Source organism: Ziziphus jujuba, chromosome 3, assembly GCF_031755915.1.
Source record: "Ziziphus jujuba cultivar Dongzao chromosome 3, ASM3175591v1".
Classification (NCBI taxonomy): Eukaryota; Viridiplantae; Streptophyta; class Magnoliopsida; order Rosales; family Rhamnaceae; genus Ziziphus; species Ziziphus jujuba.
The window spans coordinates 24,143,865-24,168,632 of record NC_083381.1 but is presented as its reverse complement, the minus strand read 5'-3'; the positions used below and the strand labels follow the sequence as shown (position 1 = coordinate 24,168,632).

The following is a 24,768-nucleotide window of genomic DNA, read 5'->3' as shown; positions in this document are numbered from 1 at the left end:
GAACCAAAATATAAACAAGCAAGTTTAGCACCACTAGTAAGTACTTTCCATTCCCAAAGTCCTCCAACCATAAGAACATTCATTTTAATCCATAACCACACCACACACGTTCATAAAAGAAACGTAAAAAGAACAGCCCAAAAAAAAAAGGAGGTAAATGAACTCATTTAAGGCATACAATCTTTACAAAAGAAGCATGTTTATGAAGTTACAAATATTTACAGGCCCAACTCATCAGAACCAGAGAGTGCAATGGGACCAAGGGAATCACCTTCTAAACTGGCAAGCATAACAAATTCTTTTCTAAAACGTCCCCTTTTCTCTATCCATCTAAGATCAAGCACCACAAAACGAACTACAACACCAGCCTCTATCTTTCCAAGCTCATCACTCAAGAAAACTGGTTTTTCCCCGGAAACAAACTGGTATCTAGGCATTTTCCGAGCAGAAAGGAAAGCATATTTAATAGGTCCACATCTCAGACAAACACCAAGCCTAAGTGTATGATGAACAACTCCATGTAAAATCTCTCCTTTGATTGGTAGAAATGTTCTACAATTAAAGACTACAGGAAAAAGCACATTTCCAGACTCCTCCACAACCTCTCCTTTGCCTATCCTCTTCAAACTGGTCACTGAAAGAAAATAGCCATGATCTTTGGTGGCCTTCTCTTGCAGCAAGTTCTCCAGAAGCTGAGTTATAATGGATCCCTGAGAAATGGGTACGTCTTTCTTGAAGTTTTCAGCAAGGACTGCCACATCCCTCACAAGTTCCACTTCAAAGTACATATCTGAAAACAAAACTTCAAAAATGATGCAGGGAAAAGGAACAAAAACAATCACAAAGTGTTTACATAAATTGATCAAACTGCTATGTCATTACAATTTCAAGCATAGTAAATTTTTAAAAAATTAATTAATTAATTTAATTTTTTTTTTTAAAAAAAAATTGAGTTTGATTTCCAAGCAATAAGATTGCCTTTTCTTAAAACATTTGCATAGTATATATGTGATAGTGTATGTCAAACTAAGCAATGCATTTAGCACAAGCTGAGAAAGTATTCAATTTTTCAATGCTTATGGAGACTATAGGGTACATAAAGTATTCAATTTGCAAGAAGCCTTGAGATCTAAAGTATCACATATAGGTGAACCACCTTAAAGAAAAATGAATAAGAAATCACACACTAAAAATATATATATATATATATATACACACACCAAACATCACTCACTGAAGAAAAATATATCTAGAATTACTTATTTTCATTTTCTTTTTCTATTTTCTCTTTTTTTTTTCTTTTTTTTTTCTTTTTTTCCTTATCTGATAAAACTAGAACTTGCAAATTCAGATAATAAGACAAAATTAAAAAAAGCAAATTATTTTCCAAAAATACACTTACTCAAAATTCCATAATCCATGAATTCACCAAAGTCATACCCACCAGCAGTAAAATTAAAACCATATGAAACCAGAACAAACCCAATTTCTAATTTTTCATTGTTTTTGAATTAAAATAAACAAAAGAGAGATTAACGGAAAAAACCTGGTTAGGAATTGAGAGGAACCCAATATAGAAGAAAAGCTACCGAAGCTTTTGTTTTTTTTTTGGGGGAAGTGAAAGAGATCCAATGGAGGGTGTCCAAAATTTTGAAGTGTAAGAAATGAAGGCCGCCGCATGACGCACGCTTTTCCTTCTTTTCTCGGTGTGAGAGACAAAGCAGCACCCATGCGCAGTTTAGATTTATCCTATCTGGATTTTGATATACTGCGCGCCTTTCAGGAACTGTTTGGTGAGGCGGCTACCATATTCCAATGATGGGCTAAGGCTCGACTGGATTAGTCCACCATTATCGTAAGCCAATCACTGTCTTCCTCTCTAAAATAATGTAACTATTATGTTTGACAAGTCAAATATTTTGTTTTTTTAATTCACAAAAACGATGTTTATCAGCAGAGTTAGTTATATAAACCTTCTATTATTTTGTTTGCACATATTATATGTGTGTGTATTTACATAATGTTATTTTTAATTTTTAATTAATAGAATTTTTCATAAGTTTCATGAAAAAAAAGATTAATTTTATTTATCTTTTTTAAAGTTTAATTTAATTACAATTCAATTTTATAGCTTTAAAAATATCATTTATTTTTTTCAAATTTCAAACAATTTTTTTTTATTTCATCCATATTTTTTTAAAATAATTTTATATACATTTTTTATAAAGATATTAATTATAATTTTTAAAATTTAAAAGATTAAATTAAAATTAATGTAAATTTTAAAAGACTGCATAAAATAATTTTTTAAAAATATGTATATGCATACATACATATATATATATATATATATATGTATATACACACACACACATACAAATTATTAGCAAAATATGTAAAATAGTCTATTATTTATTACCAACAAATATTAACTTGTGATATATATATATATATATATTAAAAAAAAAAATCCTAATTGAGTTCATATCAAGCAATCTGGACTTGGAATACCCTGATCCTATAGGGGGACACCTGGCTGATGCATGGAGTCTCTTAACACATCCAAACAGACCGTGATATTACTCCCCCGCCATTGATGAAAACAGAGCCACAGAAAGCAAAACAAAGAAAGAAGAAAAAGATTATATTTTTGTAATTTTATAGCCCTTAAACCCCTATAAACCCCACAAAAAATCTCAAGGACATCATAGTTTCATCACCTGGGTTTGCTTTTATCTTTAACATTTTATCTCACAACATTGATGTATAACTGTTCCTTTATTTTCTGATGGCTCTCGTACCCAGTCGTCAATTCTACCCATCGACCTTCTTCGATTCATTTCAGAGCTCAATCTCCAAGTTCCATGGAACCCACATCCAGTTCTTCAGGTACGGTTCTTCAATTACTTTCAGAAAGCACACTTTTTTTGCGAGACAGTGTAGTTTTACCTCTACTTCAACCCCAGAACAGAACCCAGGAAAAAAATATAATTTTTCAAGAAAATCCCAGACCAATATTCAGTATAAACCCAATGAGAATTTATCTAGTAGTAGTTGGATAGATAAATGGAATGAACCCCGCCAACAATTTCGGCCAAAAGCGCCTAGGGCCGTGTTGAATTATAGGAGTAGTGAAAGTAGCAATCTGCAAAATTCAGATTCTGATGGCAGTGATAGTAGCAATGGCAGTAATGGTGGCGGAGGTGGGGGTGGTAGTACAATGGAGAGGATTGTAGAGAAATTGAAGAAATTTGGGTACATTGATGATGCTAATGAGAATAGAGAGGAGAGGTCTGAGAGAGTGGTTGAGAAAGGATCTGTAGAGGATATATTTTATGTTGAAGAAGGAATGTTGCCAAATTCAAGAGGTGGGTTTTCAGCGGAATCGCCATTTGGGGTCGAAAATGTGTTTGGAGGTGATGGTGAGGTAAGATTTCCTTGGGAGAAACCAAAGAGGAAAGAGGAGAAAGAAGACGGTTCAATGAGGAGGAAAGCTAGGAGTTCGTTGGCTGAACTGACTCTACCGGAGTCAGAGTTAAGGAGGTTGAGGAATTTGACATTTCAGAAGAAGCATAAGACCAGGATTGGGGGTGCCGGCGTTACACGAGAAGTGGTGGAAATGATTCATGAGAGATGGAAGACTTCAGAGATTGTAAGATTGAAAATTGATGGTCCTCCTGCACTTAATATGAAGAGGATGCATGAAATATTGGAGGTTTGTTTCCATGAATTTAGTTAGAAGTTTATGCTAGTAGTATATTGGTCACTCTATTTTTATTTTCTTGAGTTGTTAATTTTCTTCCTTGCAGTTGTTGATTTTGTTTTTCCTATAATGTCTAGAGAAAAACCGGTGGTCTGGTGGTATGGAGGTCTGGTACATCTCTTTCTTTATATAGAGGTGTGAGCTATGAGGTTCCTTCAGTGCAATTGAACAAACGGACATATGATAAAGATGAAGTTTCTTCTACTTTACCAACAGTTTCTGATAAACCAATGGGAGACCCATCCAGATATGCTTCTGATAGAAATGTGGATATGTCCCTAAAAAAGTCAGAATCTACTTCCTTGGAAAAGAAAGATACAGAATATGTGCCAGAAGTGAAGTACGAAGATGAAGTAGACAAACTTTTGGATGGTCTGGGTCCTAGATATGAAGATTGGCCAGGATGTGATCCACTACCTGTAGATGCAGATCTGCTCCCTGGGATAGTTCCTGGTTACCAACCTCCATTTAGAGTACTTCCTTATGGTGTGCGACCTTCTCTTGGTTTAAGGGAGGCAACGTCATTACGAAGACTTGCTAGGGTTCTTCCACCACATTTTGCCTTAGGTATGCATATCTTCTTTTTGTAACTCCATACAAGTTTGAAAATGCGTATTTGATTAATAACAAATTATGCATCCAGGTAGAAGCAGGCAGCTTCAAGGCCTAGCTGCAGCCATGATTAAATTATGGGAAAAAAGTTCAATTGCAAAGATCGCCCTCAAACGTGGTGTACAGCTAACTACTAGTGAGAGAATGGCTGAAGATATCAAGGTAATGGAACTTCGCCAACTACTGGGTAGTAACTCTTTATCGAGATCCATCTAGCACACTAATGGTTCTTGCATTTTAATTGCTTAACTGAAAAATAGCTTGCTCAGTTATGAATAAGCAGGCAGGTAAAGTTATCCCTGAATTCTCTGTTCATCTAAAACACAAATGAAAAGTTAATCCTGATAGATTAAGATCCTGCCATCTGGACTAGGTTAATTGCAATATCTACTCGTAGAAGGAAAAATCATGCTTGCCTTGATGGCTTAGATTGTTTCCAGAAAATAATCACGTTATATTCGGTTAATGTATCTAACTTTCATGTTCGCTACTTGGGAGACATGTATTGAATAATAAGTAACAAAACCTTAGTTATTGGATGTAGAGATTGACAGGGGGTGTACTGCTTTCTCGAAACAAGGACTTCTTGGTCTTCTACAGAGGAAAGAATTTTTTATCTCCGGAAGTCACTGAGGCATTGCTGGAAAGGGAGAGATTGGCAAAGTCTCTGCAAGATGAAGAGGAGCAAGCTCGGTTGAGAGCATCAGCAATGGTTATACCACAAATTGATGAACCTGATAGATCTAGAATTGCTGGTACACTAGGAGAAACATTGGATGCAAATGCTAAGTGGGGAAAGAAGTTGGATGATCAGCATAAGAAAAATGTAATGCAAGAAGCAGAAATAATAAGGCATGCAAATCTGGTTGCAAAGCTTGAAAGGAAGCTTGCTTTTGTAAGTTCCTTGAGACACCAATCTCTTTGCAGTATTTCTTTATGGATTTAGTATTAAGAAAAATCTAATAATGGATAGATTGCTTTCAATCACTATGTAAATTTAATAAATCTCCATCTCATTTTTAAGACAGGTTATTTATCATTCTGCTTCACAATATTCTCTCATCATAATATGGTAGTTTAAAGTATTAGGACTAAATTTAAGGAAGTTAAAGCTATAGATCTCATAATGTCTTACATTTTGATGTGGTTCCAATTCTTAAACCTTCCTTGGTTAACCTTAGAAGTTTTCTGTCAGGCCGAACGAAAGTTGATGAGAGCTGAAAAGGCCTTGTCTAAGGTGGAGGAATTTTTGAAACCAGCACATACACAAGCAGACCCTGAAAGCATAACTGATGAAGAGAGGTTTATGTTTCGTAAGCTTGGTTTGAGGATGAAAGCTTTCTTACTTCTGGGTACAACAATGCTTCAGCTATTATATTTATCATGTCTTTTCTCTTTTATTACCAATTGTTTAAGGGATGTAAATTTCATACTTCAGGTAGACGAGGAGTTTTTGATGGTACTGTAGAGAACATGCATTTACATTGGAAGTACCGGGAATTGGTTAAGATAATGGTGCTAGCTAAAACTTTTGAGCAGGTCAAAAAAACTGCACTAGCACTCGAAGCTGAAAGCGGAGGCGTCTTGGTTTCAGTAGACAAAGTTTCCAAAAGATATGCTATAATTATGTATAGGGGAAAGGACTATCAGCGCCCTTCAACATTGAGGCCAAAGAATCTCTTGACGAAACGGAAGGCTTTGGCACGTTCAATTGAGATTCAGAGGCAGGAGGTATATCTAAACATCTTAGCTACCAGTGTTCCAAAGCCCACGTCAATTTAGACACAATGAGCATACCATCGCCATTAGTCATTTGATAACTCATTTCAGCATTTTTTAAACCCTTTTCATCTGTCTCTAAAGTCCATATTCCTCTCTGTTAAACAGGCTCTCTTAAAGCATATTTCAGCTGTGCAGAGTAAAGTGGACAAACTGAGATCTGAACTTGTATGAACCTTTACATAATTTAGCTTTCACTATTATAAGCCAAGCTGTTTCTCAGTGGCATAGATGGAAGCTGCCGCACAGTAAGACATTTTCTAACCCCCTTATGTTCATTTTTAGGAACAAATGGATACTGTGAAGGACCGAGGAGATGAAGCTTTATATGACAAATTAGATTCTTCGTATCCTTCTGAGGATGAGGAATCTGAGGTCTGTGTTGATTTTCATCTTCTCTATTTGCTCTATCTTTCCTGTTAAACCAGCTGATCCAATACAGTAATCTTTCTTTTATTCCATAATTTAGGAGGAAGGACCAGAAGCTTATCTCCAGACATATAGCTGCGAAAATGATGACTATGATGATGAAAGTAATGGCCAAACTAACAATCTCCACCTGGAAACTAACTTTCCTTACCATGGCCACAATCAGGAGTCTCAAACAGAACCACAGGTTCCTCAAAATCATTTGCATGCTGTACCAAATGTTTCCAATATTGGAAATGACAAAGTACAGGAAGAAGATGACAGCTTTAGCTCTTGGGATTGAAAGATTGTACACAATCAGCAAGACATGGTGAAGAAGTTGTCTCTGTATAATCATTTGGAAGGCCTTGTATGCATTCTTTATATCATTCTTGAAGCGTGCAGGGCCTTCTTAGATCTCTTGTTATAGTGTACTATATTTCAAGTAATAAAAAATTCATACACGAAATTTAACATGAACACTAGGAAAAATTGGAAGCCACTGGAGTTGCTTAGAGAACAATGATGTTTTTGAGAAACCCAATTTCTGTAATATTAACCTAAAGCAAAAATCTGATAATGAAGGAATACTTGTTCATGGTGGAGAAGCTTCTTTCATATAGGCTACAGCTGACAAAGTAAATCCATATGTATTAAGTTACAATTTGATACTTTTTCACTATTTTTTTTATGTTTTTCACTAGTTTTCATAAAAGGCTAACTATAACTTTGGAATCTTTGTTATTGTCTTCTAGTTATAGAGTGCCTTATATTAAAATGTTTTTAGCTGAGATCTTCCCTTGTAATATTGGTTGCAATATTGGTTTTATATTTATCAAGTTCTTTTCAACTGATGCCATTAATTTTTAATTTTAATTTCAATATGGATTAAAACATAACGGAAACTATTTACCAAAAAAAAACATAATTAAAACTATGGTCAAAATAGAGCTCGTTATAAAATTTGAAACAAAATAGAGGAACGAAAAGAATAATCAATGTCACGAAGTAAATTATAAGATAAGTAATGAGATTAAATATAAAATAAGGACAAAGGATTAACATGCAAGATTCACATAAGAATCCAAAACCAAAATTGAAAATGTGAATGGAAAAATATAAAATTCAAGCTCTATATTGAAACCAAAATTAAAAAACACATAAGCCACTTCGAAATTTTAAACAAAATAAAAAGTACAAAATCAAGTATAGTTTTTGCTCCCAAAAAATCAAAATCAAAACGTTGTTTACCTCGATGAATGTACAGTTAAAATATATTATAATAGTTAGTGTTGTTGACTATTCCATTGTTTTACTAGGCATGTTTAAAGTGAAAAAATAATAATAATAATAATAATAATCCATTAGCCAAAAATAATCAATCGATGTCATCAATTTTAATTTTATTTTTTTTGTATGCTTTTCAATTGATGCTATCAATTTTAATTTTATTTTCAATATGTATCAAGACATAATGGAAATTTCGATAAAAATAGAGAACTCATTATGAAACTTTAAACAAAATAGAGGAAGGAAAAGAATAATCAACTTTACAAATTAAATTATAAGACAAGTAATAAAGTTAAATTATTTCAATTAAAAAAAAAAAGTAATGAGGTTAGATATACTACAAGGATAAAGAATTCAATACGCAAGATTCACCTAAGAATTCAAACTTAAAATTGAAAATGTGAATTGAAAAATATATAATGCAAGCTCTTTATTGAAACCAAAATTGAAAAACATACAAGCCACTTTGAAATTTGAAGCAAAATAAAGAATACAAAATCCAATATAGTTTTGCCTTCCAAAATATTCAAAATCAAAACATTGTTTACGTCAATGAATGTACGGTTAAAATATATTATAATAAATAAATATGCGTAGTAAAGTAAATAATCCAGTAGTCAAAAATAATCAAACTTTGCCATCAATTTTAATTTTACTAATTTTTGAATTCTTTTCAATTGATGCTATCAATTTTAATTTTATTTCTGTATCGCTCAAAACATAATGAAAATTTCGTTACAAATAATGAACTCATTATGAAACTTTAAACAAAATAGAGGAACATAAGAATAATCAATTTTGCAAATTAAATTATAAGATAAGTGATGAGGTTAAATTATTTCCAAAAAAAAAAAATAATGAGGTTAAATATAATGTAAGGATAAAGGATGTAATATGCAAGATTCACCTAAGAATTCAAAATTAAAATTGAAAATGTGAATGGAAAAAATATAAATGCAAGCTGTATATTGAAACCAAAATTAAAAACACATGCTACTGAAATTTGAAGCAAAATAAAGGGTACAAAATCAAATATAGTTTTTGCTTCCACCTAATCAAAATCAAAACACTGTTTTACCTCAATGAATGTACGAATGGTTGAAATATATTATAGTAGTTACTGCTGTTGACTATTCTTTTTCTAGGCATGTTTAAAGTAAAATAAATAATTTCTTCTAAAAAAAATAAATCCATTAGCCAATAATAATAATAATAATAATAATAATTTGTTTCTTTTCCTCTTTGGACTCGTCCTATATGCATTTGCTTTTCTAAAACTGACTCAACGTCTAAATTTTAGTGTTGACTTTATATGAAAAAATTTGTTTCTGAAAAAAAAACAAAAAGAAAAAAGAAAAAAAAAATTATAAATCAGGAGGTCAAGTGTATCCCATGTTTGACTCTCTTTGGTGATATTCGGAGGAGAGAACTGTTGGATGAAAAAAAACAGAGCAAATGCTTTGACATTCGCATCTCGTTTGACCAGTCTTATTACAATTATATCCAATCCAAGAACACAACCACACCACACGTTTGGTATTGACCACGTGCTCAATTTATATGCCCCAAGATGCTTTCCAAAACCCCCCTTATATGTAAAGACCTAACCGTTAGAAGCTGCAATTTAAAAAAAAAACAAACCAAAAAAATAAACTCCCGGCGAAAAAAAGTAAAAAAAGAAGATGGACATGTTCTTCGACCATGATTTGGAGAGCCATATGAACAGTTTCTGGTACGAGACTCTTCCGGTGAATCAAAGCGCTTTTGTGCAGTACAACACGAGCACGAACAGACCCAGAAGCGAATTCGGGCAACAAGAAAATCATGGTTGTATATCCAACGTTAACACCATGAACATGAACAAGAGGATGATAGAATTCTGGAAAAGAATTTGTCCCCGGAGGATTGGTAATGGAACAGAGCAAGAGCTTGAGAGAGAAAGATGTTACAGGCACATGATGTGCGAAAGGATGAGGAGAGAGAAACAGAAACAGAGTTACTCTGCTCTGCATTCTGTTCTTCCAATTGGAACCAAGGTCAAATCTTGTGTGAAAATTTTTTTTTTTTGGGTTTTTAGTTTTTTTATTTTTTTTATTTTTAGATTCATTTTCTTGTTTTTGTTTGTATTTTGTAGCAGAACGATAAGAATTCTATAGTTCATGTTGCAACCATGAAAGTGAAGCAGCTGCAAAGATATAAGGAGGAGTTGATGAGGCAGAATATGGAGCTTGAACAAGTTTTGGAATTAAAAGAGAAGGAAAAGGCAAAGGGTACTATGATTAATGTAATGGTAAATAATCCCACTTCTGGGATTGATTCTATGGTGGAGGCTCTTAAATTTATGAAACAGAACAGGCTCGAAGTTACAAACATCCAATCAGTGTTCTCTCCTGAGGTTTTTTCTGCTCAAATGGAAGTACAAACAGAGGTTGTACTCTCTCTCTCTCTCTCTCTCTCTTTCTCTCTCTCTCTCTCTCTCTCTCTCTCACACACACACACACACACACACACACACACACACACACACAAACAAAATAATAATAATAAAGAAATAAATTTAAATTAAAAAAAAAAAAAAGAAGCCCCTCATTTTTGTTAGACCCTTTTTTCCTATTCTTTTCTTTCTATCATTCATCAACTTTATTTCTTTTCTTGCATTTTATATTCAGAAAATTGTTCAATTTCCAACATGCAAATTTTATGCCATAATTCAATACTAAAAGCAATTCCATTTTCTGAATTGCAATCAATAGTTGTTCCTAGAGCAATTCCATTTATGCTCTCTGTGTCAATTTCTTTTTAAATAGAAATCTTTACAATTTTAAATATTATATACCCACGAGTTAAAAACCTACCATGGTTACTAATAATTTTTAATTTTCAAACAAACACATGGAGAATTATTTATATTTTTTTATTCGAAAATAATTACCAACTTTTAACATAAGGTTCTAAGTATACGTGGTGGGGATCTTTAACTTGTAAAAAATAGCAACATGGATAAGTTTAATTTGACCATAGACCAAGTGTATTTCAATGATTAAAAGATAGAAACTTGGCACGGGGGTTTTGATAAACTTGGAATAATTTACTCAAAAAACTCTCTTCTTTTGTTGAAAGATTGGTGGAGCCGAATTAGAAGAGGCCTTGAAGTATACGCTGGAGGAAGCTGAGAGGAAATTTCATTTTGGTTTTCCAGGAAAGTGAAGGAAAGTAGGCGGAAGGAAATGGTGATAAAATAATGTACATTTATTTGAATATCTTACTATAAAAAAAGATGTGGCAGTGTTAGTAGTTTACGCGTGCCCTCACTCTGCAAAATATTGATGATTGGTTAATTGATTTTTGGTCCGTGGAAGTTAGAGAAATAAAGCTAGAAAAATTACATTGAATTGTCAAAGAGTCGCAGTATTTTGTCAACAGGCTATATTTCCTTTTAGTTTTCAAGCTTGACCTTATTGATCTTTTAACTCTAATTAAGCACGAGGAAACTGTGAAAAAATTTAAAAGCAATGAATTTGGAAATTGGAATCAAGTCTTGGGACTTCTATCTGGAAAACTGTTTAAAGTAAAAATCTTGATGTTTTTGACCATCCAAACAAGAATTGTCAAAACTCAAAGGTCAAGACTATGCCGAGAAAACCTGCAATTATAATATATAAAATTTCTGTAAAAAGTTGATTAATCCACAACTCGTATTGAAAATTTTGTTTTATTAGGCAGTCTAAACTAAGGTAGGTTTTTGCTCTAAAGGTTTGGAGGAAATACAAAAATATCTTTCAGATTTTCAATAAACTATCTATACTACCTAGAATAGAGTAAATTAACCATTATATCCTTATTAAAATTAAAATCATTTTTAATTTCCTTGTGTTTATTTATTTTTCTTTCATTAAATAATTTGAAGACCTCGAAGTCTTTTTTTCTTTTTTTCATTAAAATTTATTTAAATTGCATGATAATTTTTCTTTTTTTTTTCTTTTTAAAACTATATGATATTTTAATTACATTAATTTTTTTTTTAAGTAAGTCATGTTTTTGACAAACCTTTAGTTAAAAGTATTTGAAAGATTATAGTATATTTAGTTAAATATATTTGTTAAATTGCAATGCATTTTAATATAATTTATTAAATATATTTGACAAGTAATCAGTTAATCACAAACGCTGATCTAATTAATCATCACATAGCTTTTTATTTTTTTTAATTAACTGAAAAACTATCATTATATCAAATAAAATTAATTAAAAATAAACATTTTTTTTCAAATCTTCAAACTAATTTTTGCGAAATCATCAAAAATATTTAAGTTTGAATAAGACATTTAAAGATAATTGAATTTTACTAAGAATATAATGGTAATTTAGATTGCCAAACAGAAAATGTAAATGATTTATTAGAAACCTAACATATGTATTTGTGTATATCCCAAACCTCGGGTGGTGAATATGACATATTCCCCTTTTTTATTTTTTATTTTTTCGCCCTAGGTGAATGTAAACTTAACTGATTATATTAGTTAAAATAACTCATGCAGATTAAATATATATTATATGTATCTATACATCTTTTTATAGCTCTATGCTACCTGCTTTGTATTCGATTTTATTATGTACAAATTTTGACCATAAGTTCAAATTACTTGATTTGAGCAAATTAGGAATACAATATTTTTGAAATATTTTAACATTAAAAACCTCTTTACATTTTGGTAGTAAGCCTCTTAACATTTCGACAGAAAGCCAATCGCCTAAAATAACATATAGTAATTCAGATTTCACCTGCATTGGTTTTGTTTCGACCTTTTTTTTAAAACCAGGTTTTATTTAAACATCGATGAGAATTTTTCAGGACAAACATTAAACATGAGATTAATTTTAGAAGAGATACAACTTGAAAACAAAACCAACAACTTTCTTCGTGACCAATTAAATAGCCCTCTACCATTTCAACCCTGCCCACGTAACAGCGAATCCCACAAAAAAAGATCATTGAATCAGTATAAATCACACACAACCAACCTCCAAACAGAAGTTTGTCAATTAAATTAGCTAAAAGAGGTGGATGTTCCTGGATGCATCATATTTATTGCTAAGAAAATTAATTAACGCTCAAACACAAGAAAGAGGAGCCTTCTTGAATCTCAATTGCAGTACCACATAAGTAATCAATTAAAAAACAAGAGAACCATATTGTAGATTATGCAAAATCTTAAACTATAACCATTACCTAAACTAATAACATTAAAACATTTTCAACCAACTCAGAATAACGAAACAAAAATTTCATCTGACATAGAAGTCTATAGAAAATAACAAGATTGAGTATTCTAGGTGGTTGGCATTGACTTCTCACTTGAGTGGAATGAACCTTGATGAATGGGTAGCACCAATACCAGGTCTCCCATGCTTCACAGGTTTATAAGAGATTGAGAACTCGGCAAGATAGTGACCAATCATCTCAGGCTTTATCTCAACCTGATTGAAGGTCTTGCCATTGTAGACTCCAATAATGCTCCCGATCATCTCTGGAACAATGATCATGTTGCGAAGGTGAGTACGGACTGGCTCAGGCTTCTCACCGGGTGGAGCATCTCTTTTCTGTTTCAATTCATTTTACATTATCCATCAGCTATTTGTCGATGTAATTAACTCAAAGTAACATTAATAGCCAAACACATAAAACTGCTTGTTCTTGACATCCTGGAGATATAATATTATTATACTGATTAAAATGTTAGTTACACAAATCCTGATTTAGACTCCATAAACAACGTGAAAAACAAGGCATAATATAATCTAAGGACCAGCCACTACCATCCAACATTTATCAAAAAACAATTCTCTGATGACTGAATACAATCATAAAAACCATAAATTGTGAAAAACCTTAGCATCGTTTTGGAATAACACTACCTATATACAATTAAAAACAACAAATGTTCATTTTACACTAGTGTTAAAAAATCAAGTCTCTAAAGTTTCAAGTGCTTTGTTTCTCCAACTCAAAATCTTAGTTGCATAAGGCAATTTCAATAAAGCCGCTGCATATAAACAGTGCAAAATATTTTATAAATGCAGCAACTGGGTATATTAGCAAGGTCCCAAAAAAAACGAATTCCACAGAGTCTATACTTAATACTAACAACCACAGAAAAATTAACACTAATCCAACCTTACAAGGTTTACCACTCATATGCGCAACACAGCGTTTACACTTGTTATGCAATTCATATCCTCGCTAAATCTGATATTCCATGAACAGTTTGAAATACCTTAACTAGTACTCTTTGCACCCAAAAAAACCTAAAATGGCTATTACAAATAAAATGTTCATAAACATAAAAAAGAAAGCCAAGCACAAATCTATTTGAGACCCAAACCATAAGAATTAAGAACAAATAATAACAACTGTAAAAGCAGAACACTTACCGCCTTGCGCAGCTTCTTGATCAGAGCCATGGGCTTGCGCTTCAAACCCCTCTGAAACCTATAAGACACACCATTTCAGCAACAAACAAAATACAGAAAAAGGAAACCCATGGGAGTTTTAAACAAATTTACCTTCTGCGAGCACGAGCAGTGAAGAGCTTCACAAGCTCGTCGGTGGACATGTCGAGGAGTGCATCCAAATCGACGCCTCTGAAAGAGAACTTCTTGAACGTCCTCTTCTTTGGGATGCCCGTGGCAGCGACTTCAGTCTCAACATCGGCCTGAAAAAGCCGAAAACACAGAGAACACGAATATTAGATAGATAGAAAGCAAAATGTAAAGAAGCAAGCTATTTTCAGAAAGTTCTTTTCACCATGGTTGAAATAAGCTTCAGCAGAAAGAAACGCAAACCCTAATCCTTCGATCTGGTGGCCGCTAGGGTTTTCTGAGAAAAAAGGCTTAAGATTTTTCAAAATTTATATATAGGGGTCCTGTGGTTAGTGACGACTGGAGCCCTAGAAAGATTAACCCAAAAAAAAAAAGTTGCAAATAAGACCTTTGAGTTTAATAAAATTTTAGAATTGACTTGTATTACTTAAAATTTACAGAAGGGAACAATTCTCTTTCATGGACTTTCTCGTTGTAGCCCAATTTATAGCCTTTGTTGGAAACCTCATGGACCAGGCCTAACCCACAGGCCGACCTTTTTACACAATAGTATTTTAAATATTACTTGAAACTGTATAACAATTTATTTTATACATTTTTTTTTTATATTTTATATATAAAGAGTTTAGACAGAGTTTTGGGTTTTAATCATGCTTCTTATAAATTATTACTGCATTTTATGAACAAAAAAATTATATTTTGTTATCAATCTCTAATATTGTTGTTCATCCCCATTGTTAACGCTTCCCTTTTCGTTTTTTATTTTTCTTCGTTTGGGTTATATTATTATATGATTGCACACTAACAGTATTAATTCTACTTGAAAACTAGCACTTCGTTTCAGTTCTTTGGCTTTTTGAATAAATTACAATCCTCAGAAAAATGGACACGAGATCCTGGTAAATGCAGTGAGAATTTCTATATATTTCGATATTGTATACTATTAAAAAAAAATTTAAAATGAATTAATAATAATTTCATACACCAAAAGAAATTCCGTTTAATTAACAGCACTTCATTTCAGTTCATTGGGTCAAATTCATAGGTTAAAAAAAAAAAAAAATTACAATCCTTTAAACAAAAGTGAAAAAGAAGAAAAATCGGATAAGAAATGTTACATGTGTAATTACAAATGCAAACAATCTTAAAAATATCAAGTTGTTCGAGTACTTTCCAATTTTTGAATGGAAGATTTTAGCTCCATTTGAAGGGCTGACCTTGAAGGAGAAAAAACAACGTCATTCCAAATAGAACCGGGCTTGAATATGATGCTTGGATGCTCATAAAGCTCGTATACGGAGTCTGCATCTGGGTTCAAACTGCTCAATTTTGTTAGGCACTCTATTTCTTCGTTGTCCACTAGCAGATTGCTATCTCCATCCTTGTATCCTATTAGCTGCATTTTCATTTGCATTAGTTCCAATTTCTCATAACATGAAATTCAGCATTTTTTCCCTTTTTTTTTTTAATTTTTTTTATTTTTTTCGCTTAATGGACTTTTGGGTTGTAATTACTTTATTATATATAAGTCAAGTCGGTCCATATCTATTAGGATCAAATATATGTGCAACGCCAACCATAAGTACTCTACAACATAGGGTCAAGACAGACAGACCTGCCTATAAGAGTTGTTACATTTCAGATTGTTATCCATCCCAATTCATGATTTTTGTTAAACATAGAATTACTATGAACAATATTAAATTTTACTATTTAGAATGAATAAAATTATTTATTATGTAAATCTAATTTAGAGGCAACTTCAAATTCCCAATTTGTAATTTTGGACAGAGCTGAAACACTATGATTAACTAGGAGTTAGTTGAACTTGAAGTTACCTTAGGAGGGCCACCCATAGCATTGGTGCAGTAGAGCCTAGCATTATCAACAAGGTGGCAATATTTTGGAAATGCACTTGCAAATCTCTTGTGGGATTTCAACTGCGATTTCACCCTCACTGCTCTACCAGACATGAGTGCTCTCCTATTAAAATTTACCCAACAAAATAAAATAAAAATCCAAGAAATTTATCATTATAAGTACCTTCAAGAGATGGGTTAGTTCAACATATTGGGACTAAAATATTTGTACCTTATGCCTCTAACAACAGCTAAATAAGCATCGCAAACCACTCCAACCAGCTCAATTCTGTATGGTTTTCTGTTGGGTAGCTCTCCATTTTCTTGTCCATGTTCTTCTTCCTTTACCTGCTCCCAATAATCCTCGATAATAGTGCCATCCTCGGCAACTTTGTATCCGACCCCCATCCGGTAACGGAATTTGTGAACATTCCTTGCCATGGCAATGGTCTGCTCAACAAATGGCTCCCATGACAATGTCCCATCCATGATCACATCCCGTCCTTCGTTCAGTGCTGTCACTAGCACAGATGATGCCGCATCTGTAGATTTTTGGTGCACCTAAATATGTATATGATTCCCAATATTCATACCCAAAATCAGCCACACATATATATAGAACAGTTAATTGCCTTTTGGTTTCTTTTAACTTCTAGGGTTTTAAGGTTTACGTTTTCAATTTTCAAAGTAACGATTAGCTCCGTAATTTTTCAATTTCCTACAGATTGATCACATTCCCAATTTAGCTATACAAATTAACAACAGTATTGTCCCCAAAAAATTAGCTATACAGACAAAAACCAATCTGCAAAAATTTTAGAAACTAAAGGCAATTATAAAATTTTAAAAGTCAAAGATATCAAATTGCAATTAATCGTATAAATTAAGCATATGCATTGACATTGAAAAGATCTTATCGCATGGCATGTTAGATATTGTAATTTGTAATTTACCAATTCGGCAGTTGGAAGCATGTCTTGGTGGTGACCCATAGAGCTAAGGGCTTTATAGATAACATCAGTCTCTTTAAAAGCATCTGCTTCTACTAACACTGCATTTGCAGCCGCGCCTGACCAGAATGATCTGTCAAAATGATTATCATAGTAGTCATTTTTCTGTCATATAAAACAAACAAATTATAAATGTTACCAAAGGAGCTCCATCTCATTTTTATTTACTTACTTTGTTATTGTCAATGTTACTTGTTCAAAAATATTTTATGCTTGTATAATTATAACAAGTATACAATATTTTTCTAATATTTATAATTTTATACTTGAACATTTATAATCTCTCCTAATTATACATCTAATTAAACTCCAACCATTTGCATTTTAGGATAGATAAATTAATTAATTAATTAAATTACTCTTTGAGAGTGTCTTTGAGGACGGTGCTCTTCCCAGCCCCCATTCCACCACCCATAAGGAGGAGCACTGGACTTCTCTCACTGTGGGCTATTGGCACCATCACGTCCGTACATTGTGAATATCCATTTGACGTGGCCCTTCTGATTGTTTTAATTTCCTCCACCAACGTTGAGAACGCCTGCTTTGCCTTTAGGTCCTTTGTCACTCTCTCAAATCTCTGTTTCCTGTGTGTTTGACATTTGAGTTAAAATCACAAGCTTTAAAAGTTCCATGTTATTTGCCAAAAAATATTATTGGGAAAAAAAAAATCAAAATGAAAGTATATCTACTTAAAAGATACTACAGTATAAAAATGCATTTTACGATTATCCCCAATTTGAATATATCTCATTTAATTATGCACAAAAAAGCATAATTTTACATAAACTAATAAAAGTGGAATTTTATGGAACCAGCAGAAAGTTGAATTTCTAGCCACAAGATAAATATATAAATAAATCTGGGTATAAAAATCAATGGCGTTGTCAATTAAAGTATTAAACGAGAAGGAGATTGAAAATGATATGTGAAATAAAATGACAAGAAAGTTAAATTTTTTTATATGTTGAAAAATATTCTATAGATGAATGTTAACAAATCAATAGTGTGGTTGAACGGTTCATTTACTGTGGTCCATGGATGTATAGTATGGGAAAGGGAGAGCACCAAAAATACAATTCAACCAAAAAAGAAAACAAACACAAAAAATACAAAAAGAGATAAGAATATTTGCTTCATCATAAAAATTATATATATATATATATAAGAACTTCTGTAATTTTTCTCATATATGATGGTTTATTTCCATAATAAAATCAAGGTTAATCATGCTGTACAAAGATATATCATTTTGTTTCCCGAGCGTACAGATATAAATGGTCCCCAAATATTCCAAGAATTTTTCAGTGCCTGTCTGCTGTCAAGGTTTAAAATATCTAAAATTTATTCGAAATTTTCATTTTTGAAAGGATTGGTATAAAATTTAGATTCGAAATGAAAATGAAATTTCTAAAATTTCATCAAAATTTCCATGACTTCTATAATATCTCTTAAAATTTTTTAAATTTCACCAAAATTTTTATAGAAATTTTTATAAAATATTCACATCAAATCCTTAACGATTTGATTAAAAAATTTATAATTTTCATAAAAATTTTCATTGAAATTTCAAAACATCCATCAAATTTTTAAATTTTTTTAAAAAAATTCATATATATTATTGATATTTACAAAAAATAGTGGCAAAAGAAAATCACCAAATCAAAAAGTTGGATTAAGCCCATTTACTAGTGACAATATTACAAACATGCAATACAAAATACAGATCATGAGAGTCAAGATGTAGATCAAGAATTTGATACTGCTGGAAAAGACTATATATGTAAAGAAAAATCTGTAATGGAGATGTCACAACAAAAAAAAAAAAAAAATTAATTTTTATGAATTTCGAATCTATGAAGGTTGAAAATCATTTTTATAACCCTTATTCAATGGATATTTATGGAATGTCTTCAAGTAGCAATGCATGTGTACCATCGCAAACTTAACCATTCAGATAGTAATAGTAATGCACATAGCCAATCAATAATGTAATATCCATATGGTTGATATATTAATAATTATATGCAAAATTATCAGGAAAATATATCTTTTCATAATTACTTCTCACATTTCACATTGCAAAATCAAAATGAAAAATAAACTGATAATTTTCAACCACCCAGAAATTCTATGCTACCTTAAGATGACATTTATGAACTACAATGTAATTGTAATAATTGTTTTATATATTTTAGTTAATAAATAATTTTATCATATATATATTTTTATTAATAATAATTCATCTATGGTCATTAATGCTTACTATAAATCACTTCAATAAAAAGAATATAACATTCATTCAATATTTTAATAAGTTTTATAATCAATTTGATAATCAATAAATTGAATAAAGCTCATTCTAAAATTTTAATAAAAATTTTCATTTTTTAAAATAAATTTCTATAATTTTTTATAATTTTTTATCAATATTCAATATTTGCATAAAAATTTTTGTATTTTAAACTCTCGATATTTCCATCGATACCGATTTTTTGAACCTTATCTGTTACTAATCTATAGATTTTTTACAAAAATAATTATATGACAACCAAAAATAAATACATAATTGAATTCAATATTGAGCAATGCTAGAGCATAAGATGCCAAAATATTGTTAATTGAAAATTCAATATAATTTAAATATGAATAATTCAAGCTTAATAATAAGGTAATTAAAAATTGACACCTCATCTATATATACTTTGAATAATATCATATATATATATATATATATATATTGAGTAATATTAGATATACCCACTAATTTACCATGATTTTTACCAAAGATATAAGTGTATATTATTGGCTTATATTTAATTATACTTATCATTTAAATTCACTTTTAGATTATATTAAAACTTTAACTAATAAAATAAAGATATATCAACTTATCATATCATTATATCATTATATTAAAGCATTACCCATATACTTTGGTTTCTCCTAGTGACAGGAAAAATTTAACGACTTAGTAAACATTAATTTAATTCATAGCTTAATTCAATACCAAAGTGAAAAATAACTCCACTGTTTTCTGATATCAAACTTTCCAACTTCAAATGAGCAAAAAAGCAAAAAATCAAAAACATAGAGAGGACATATTTAACTATTGGAAGAATCTAATTGAAATGAAGTCAAGCAAACCCTAAACCCACGTGCCCTGCCCTATAATATAAGACAGTGGTAGACCTAAAATCATTACAATGCACCTACTATTGTAGTTTATAGCTCTATCTATTTTTATCTTTATATTATTTGATCATATAGCTTTACCTAATCAGTCGAAAAATGAGCTTTAAAATTATAATTGAAAAATAAACATATATACTAAAAATAGATCTACCAAAAAGCCAAAAAAGTAATACTATATCACTGTATCTTAAAGCTTCACCTATATTTTGCTATTTGTAGTAAACAAGCAAGCAAACACCTTTACAGTATGTTTAGTATGCAGGATTATACCATATTGAACTGACTTATATTGTATTAGATTGGGCTATTAATATTGTACATTGTTTAGTGGATAATCGTACCGTACTATAAGTTTTTATAATAAATTTATTTTCACAAATCAAAATTGATTATTATTATTATTATTTAGATAATTTTCTTCAATAATTTGATTGTTAAAGATATAAAAAGATTGGTCATTTATCTTTATTCACCAAACTTTTTAAAAATAATTATATTGTTCAAAATAGATTAAAAATAGCTAAATTGTTCAATATATATATATATATTTATATTTAAAAAGATTTTTTATAGTTATTGCATGGGTTCTAATATATTAAGCAAGAGAAATAAAAAAAGAAAACAACAAGAAAAATAAAAATAAAAGAAGGAAAGCATAAAAAAAATTTGAAAATAAAAATTTGAAAAGGACGAGAAACCTTGTACACCCGTGACCCCACCGTCACTCGCTCCGCAGCCCAATTTGGGTGGGGTTCTTAAGGCTAAATAGCACGCTTCCTCAAGCGTGTAGCACAGTTAAGTGTGCTTCGTATTTCGCGCCGAACATGAGGTAGCCTTAGAGGCTTTTAAAAGCCAATGTGCTTCGTATCTCACGCCGAACATAGAGTAGCCTCATACAACACGTTGCTGCCAAACAGACCCCTATTGTCCGGAAAGTGTTCTCAACGACCCAGCAGTTTCTTGGTGGGTAAAACTTAAAAAGGGCCCTCTGACAAACAGATTTTTATAAAGTATCCTAGTATTCTAGCAAATCCGAAAACAAAAACAAAACAAAAACAAAAACAAAACAAACAAACAAACAAACAAACAAAAAATACTGAAAATTAAAGACAAGCTAATTATGCAGTCATATGGTCAGTATAAAATAAGAAAAACAAAATTGGAGAATGCTAAAGAATTTTGTTTTTGGAAAAAAAAAAAAAAAAAAGAAAAGAAGGAAAAATTCACCTTGTAGCTTTCAAAACAAAGTCTCTGAGCTTTGGTCTATTTTCAGACTCTACATTCAAAACCTGCCACACTCGCAAGACCAAGGATGACGAATAAATAAGTATAATATATCACAAATAAAGGATGAAAAGAGAAAAAGGTCAAAACACTAAATATTCTTTCCTTATGAAAGAATGAAATTATTAATTGGGCCGTTTGATTAGCTTTGGTGAAATATTAAAAAAAAAAAAAAAAAAAAAAAAAAACTGGAGATTATTAATAAAGTACCTGGGAAATCATAAGAGACGCTTGGCTCCAGTGAAATGCAAAATAAGTGAGGATGCATTTATCAAGCTCATCTATCAACTTTTCATAGAGAGAATCAGCATTTTCTTGATTGGCAAACAATTCATAGATATTTCCTTCACAACCTTCTGATTTTCTCAAATAATCATACGCTACTTTGCACAGCTTAGGACACTCATTTGCATCCAAAAATCCCAATTGCCTAGCTGCAAATATTATACATATACAATTTTACGACATCATCCATTTTTTTGTGAGCGACAGGAAAACTTTCAGCACCAAAAGTTAAGTTTGCTTAGCAGCGAAACTTTCAACACCAAAAATTTGCCTGTCGCCCAAAAATCTGGACTGTATGGCCTATTATAGCAAAATTGTATGTATATGTACATATGCACATGTCAATCTCCTCATCATTTAAGCAACAAACAAAATTTTGTGGCTTTTCCTATATATAATTTAAATGAATCTAAACCACTTTTCTTTTTCTTTTTCTTTTCTTTTCTTTTGTATGTAAATATGAATTTTGTCACCTAAAGTGTGGTAACTGAGAATTTTTTTTTTTTTTTTTTCTTTTACCTACGTAATGAGTGAACTTTTCAAGTTGTCCAACACGGCCGGATTCTGTTCTGTCTAGCCGTGGGATGATAGTTGGATCTGTGAATGGCTTAGACTTTGGCCGGCGCCTGTAATAATGTGTTGCAGCGGTGGCTCCGGCGGCAGCAAATCCAAACAAAGAAGCAGCAGCGAGTATGTGTGTGAGGTTGACTTTGCCATTGTTGCCATTTGATTCACCACCTAATAAAAACATAATTATCAAAGGAAATCTTTTTAAGTGTTTGATATCAGGGAAAGCTAAGAGAGAAAATTTTGTCAGAAGAAAACGGCACGGAGAGAAAATGATTTTTTTTTTTTTTTTTTGACTTACCATGGTGATGCATCTCGTTGAAAGTTTAGAATTTAGATCAGAAGCGAGCAAGGCTTATAATTTTGCTGGGTCTGAGTATGAAATTTAATTTAGTTGGGATAATGGGAATAATGTTGGAATAGCTCCATCTTATCGGACTTTTTTGGTGACAGGAACAGAGAGTCTATCAAGAAGAATAAATTAAAATTGATTTTATAATGAATTATGATTAAGCTTTCTTAATTGCCATTTGCACATGTAATATTATTATTACAGGATATTTTATTTTTTATTTTTGTCAATAAAGCTGGAAAACGACTGGTTTGATGCGACATCAATTTTTCTTATAATATATGCGGAATTTCTGATCCAGAGCAGTAATTCCTTTTCTTTTATATATGTTTGGTCTTCTTCACACCGTTTGAGATATGGATTGGATTCGTCAAGCACCACAAAAACAAAAAAATACAAAAAAAAAAAAGGGATATAGATTGCATTCCTCTGGTAATTAGGATTTCGTTAATAAAAATAGGTACAGATTTCGAAGTCATATTATTTTTTTAACATAATAACTTTGTTTTAACACGATTTTGATTTTAAAGAAAAATTTTACGTAAATATTTTCAGTTTTATTTTAATTATAATTAAATTTATAATAAAAATAATATTTAAAGGTCATATGGGATGTTTGCAATTAACTTTTATAAAAAATATATATATAAATATAATTATAATAAAATTAAAGAATCTAAATGAAATTTATCTTATTATCTATTGACATTGAAAACCCACAAATAAAAGTTAATAAAATTAAAATAATGATTAGGAATAAATAATAAAATTAATATGATAAGCAAAAATAAAATTAGAAAAAAAGAAAAAAAGAAAAAAAAAAAGAGGAGTTCATATAAATATAGTAAATATATGGAAGTCTGAATAATTAAAACTGTTACGGCAATATATAGAATTGTGTGGCAAATAATTAGTACTTAAAAAAAAAAGTTGCACTATGTTGTGTCTAATAAGTGATAATCTTGTAAATAGAATATTAGGTAACTACATTCATTTTCGTAACAAAAGTACCTTCTAAATAATTAATTGCTATTAATTCTATGACAGAAAGATGTAGTTTGTTTGTAATCAAATGAAAGATCTAATAGCAATATCTAATTGGGGTACAATATCGATTCAAAAATAAATATTGTGACTAAAAATACATATTAATTAGACAAAATATTAATTAGTGGACCTTATTTTTGTTGAGATGAAATATTTTGTCGGTTGAACACATTTTCCTAGTGTTTTGTAATTCTTCCTCATGTTAAACATCAAACTAACCTCGGACAAAATGTAACATTTTTTCGTAATCTTGTTTGAACATTTTTTATACTTGAGCAAAAGTTTCTTTTTTTTTTTTTTTTCTTTTGTTATACATGATTATTTTTTTTTCTTTATTTTAAAGTGGTGATGTTATATATAAGTATTGTCTTAGCTCCTAACTAAAGTCAACTAATAATTAAGTTATAAACTTGATCTAATAAAAACTAATGAAAATATATTCCATATTTAAAATTTAAACCTTATCTAAAATGAAAATCTTTCCCTCTAATTGAAATGATAATAATAATAATAATAATAATAAACTAATAAATATAATATAGAAAGTGGAAAATTCGTGCTTAGCAGTGACACATCGTGTTTACCCAAAAAAAAAAAAAAAAAAAAGAAAGGTCACACATCAATTTTAAAAACTCTTTTTGGTCAACAAACCTCGATTTTAAAAACTCAGCAAATCAAGGAAAGATCATAAATAATTGTACTGCTCAATCCCTGCATGTG

General features: G+C 30.9%; 5 protein-coding genes across 6 annotated transcripts; 2 read left to right on the top strand and 3 right to left on the bottom strand.

The window, feature by feature from the left end:
- Positions 1-140: 140 nt before the first annotated feature.
- LOC107422834 (DNA-directed RNA polymerase V subunit 7-like) lies at positions 141-1,919 on the bottom strand. Of its 2 annotated transcripts, none has more exons than XM_048476726.2 (2): positions 1,547-1,919; positions 141-802 (listed from the first exon to the last, which is right to left on the bottom strand). In XM_048476726.2, exon 2 carries the CDS (start codon positions 786-788, stop codon positions 219-221), a length of 570 nt encoding a protein of 189 aa, XP_048332683.1. In that variant the 5' UTR covers positions 789-802; positions 1,547-1,919; the 3' UTR covers positions 141-218. The 2 variants fall into 2 exon arrangements, with proteins under 2 accessions (XP_048332683.1, XP_048332682.1); XM_048476725.2 differs by having other exon boundaries at positions 141-790; positions 1,547-1,912.
- Positions 1,920-2,494: 575 nt separating this feature from the next.
- LOC107422840 (CRM-domain containing factor CFM3A, chloroplastic/mitochondrial) lies at positions 2,495-7,160 on the top strand. The gene is made up of 9 exons (XM_016032350.4): positions 2,495-3,715; positions 3,841-4,330; positions 4,407-4,537; positions 4,920-5,270; positions 5,571-5,727; positions 5,814-6,106; positions 6,263-6,322; positions 6,440-6,529; positions 6,624-7,160. The coding sequence occupies exons 1-9, from the start codon at positions 2,789-2,791 to the stop codon at positions 6,864-6,866; spliced, it is 2,742 nt and encodes a 913-aa protein (XP_015887836.3). The 5' UTR covers positions 2,495-2,788; the 3' UTR covers positions 6,867-7,160.
- Positions 7,161-9,463: 2,303 nt separating this feature from the next.
- LOC107422831 (transcription factor bHLH92) lies at positions 9,464-11,245 on the top strand. Its single transcript, XM_016032337.4, has 3 exons — positions 9,464-9,888; positions 9,990-10,280; positions 10,973-11,245. Exons 1-3 carry the CDS (start codon positions 9,535-9,537, stop codon positions 11,057-11,059), a joined length of 732 nt encoding a protein of 243 aa, XP_015887823.3. The 5' UTR covers positions 9,464-9,534; the 3' UTR covers positions 11,060-11,245.
- A 1,712-nt stretch (positions 11,246-12,957) lies between these two features.
- On the bottom strand, positions 12,958-14,816 carry LOC107422827 (small ribosomal subunit protein uS19x). Its single transcript, XM_016032332.4, has 4 exons — positions 14,658-14,816; positions 14,417-14,565; positions 14,285-14,342; positions 12,958-13,453 (listed from the first exon to the last, which is right to left on the bottom strand). The coding sequence occupies exons 1-4, from the start codon at positions 14,658-14,660 to the stop codon at positions 13,205-13,207; spliced, it is 459 nt and encodes a 152-aa protein (XP_015887818.1). The 5' UTR covers positions 14,661-14,816; the 3' UTR covers positions 12,958-13,204.
- A 630-nt stretch (positions 14,817-15,446) lies between these two features.
- Positions 15,447-23,121, bottom strand: LOC107422828 (calmodulin calcium-dependent NAD kinase). Its single transcript, XM_016032334.4, has 9 exons — positions 22,951-23,121; positions 22,602-22,820; positions 22,008-22,231; positions 21,741-21,802; positions 17,681-17,905; positions 17,265-17,394; positions 16,544-16,872; positions 16,291-16,435; positions 15,447-15,848 (listed from the first exon to the last, which is right to left on the bottom strand). Exons 1-9 carry the CDS (start codon positions 22,961-22,963, stop codon positions 15,606-15,608), a joined length of 1,590 nt encoding a protein of 529 aa, XP_015887820.3. The 5' UTR covers positions 22,964-23,121; the 3' UTR covers positions 15,447-15,605.
- Positions 23,122-24,768: the final 1,647 nt, after the last annotated feature.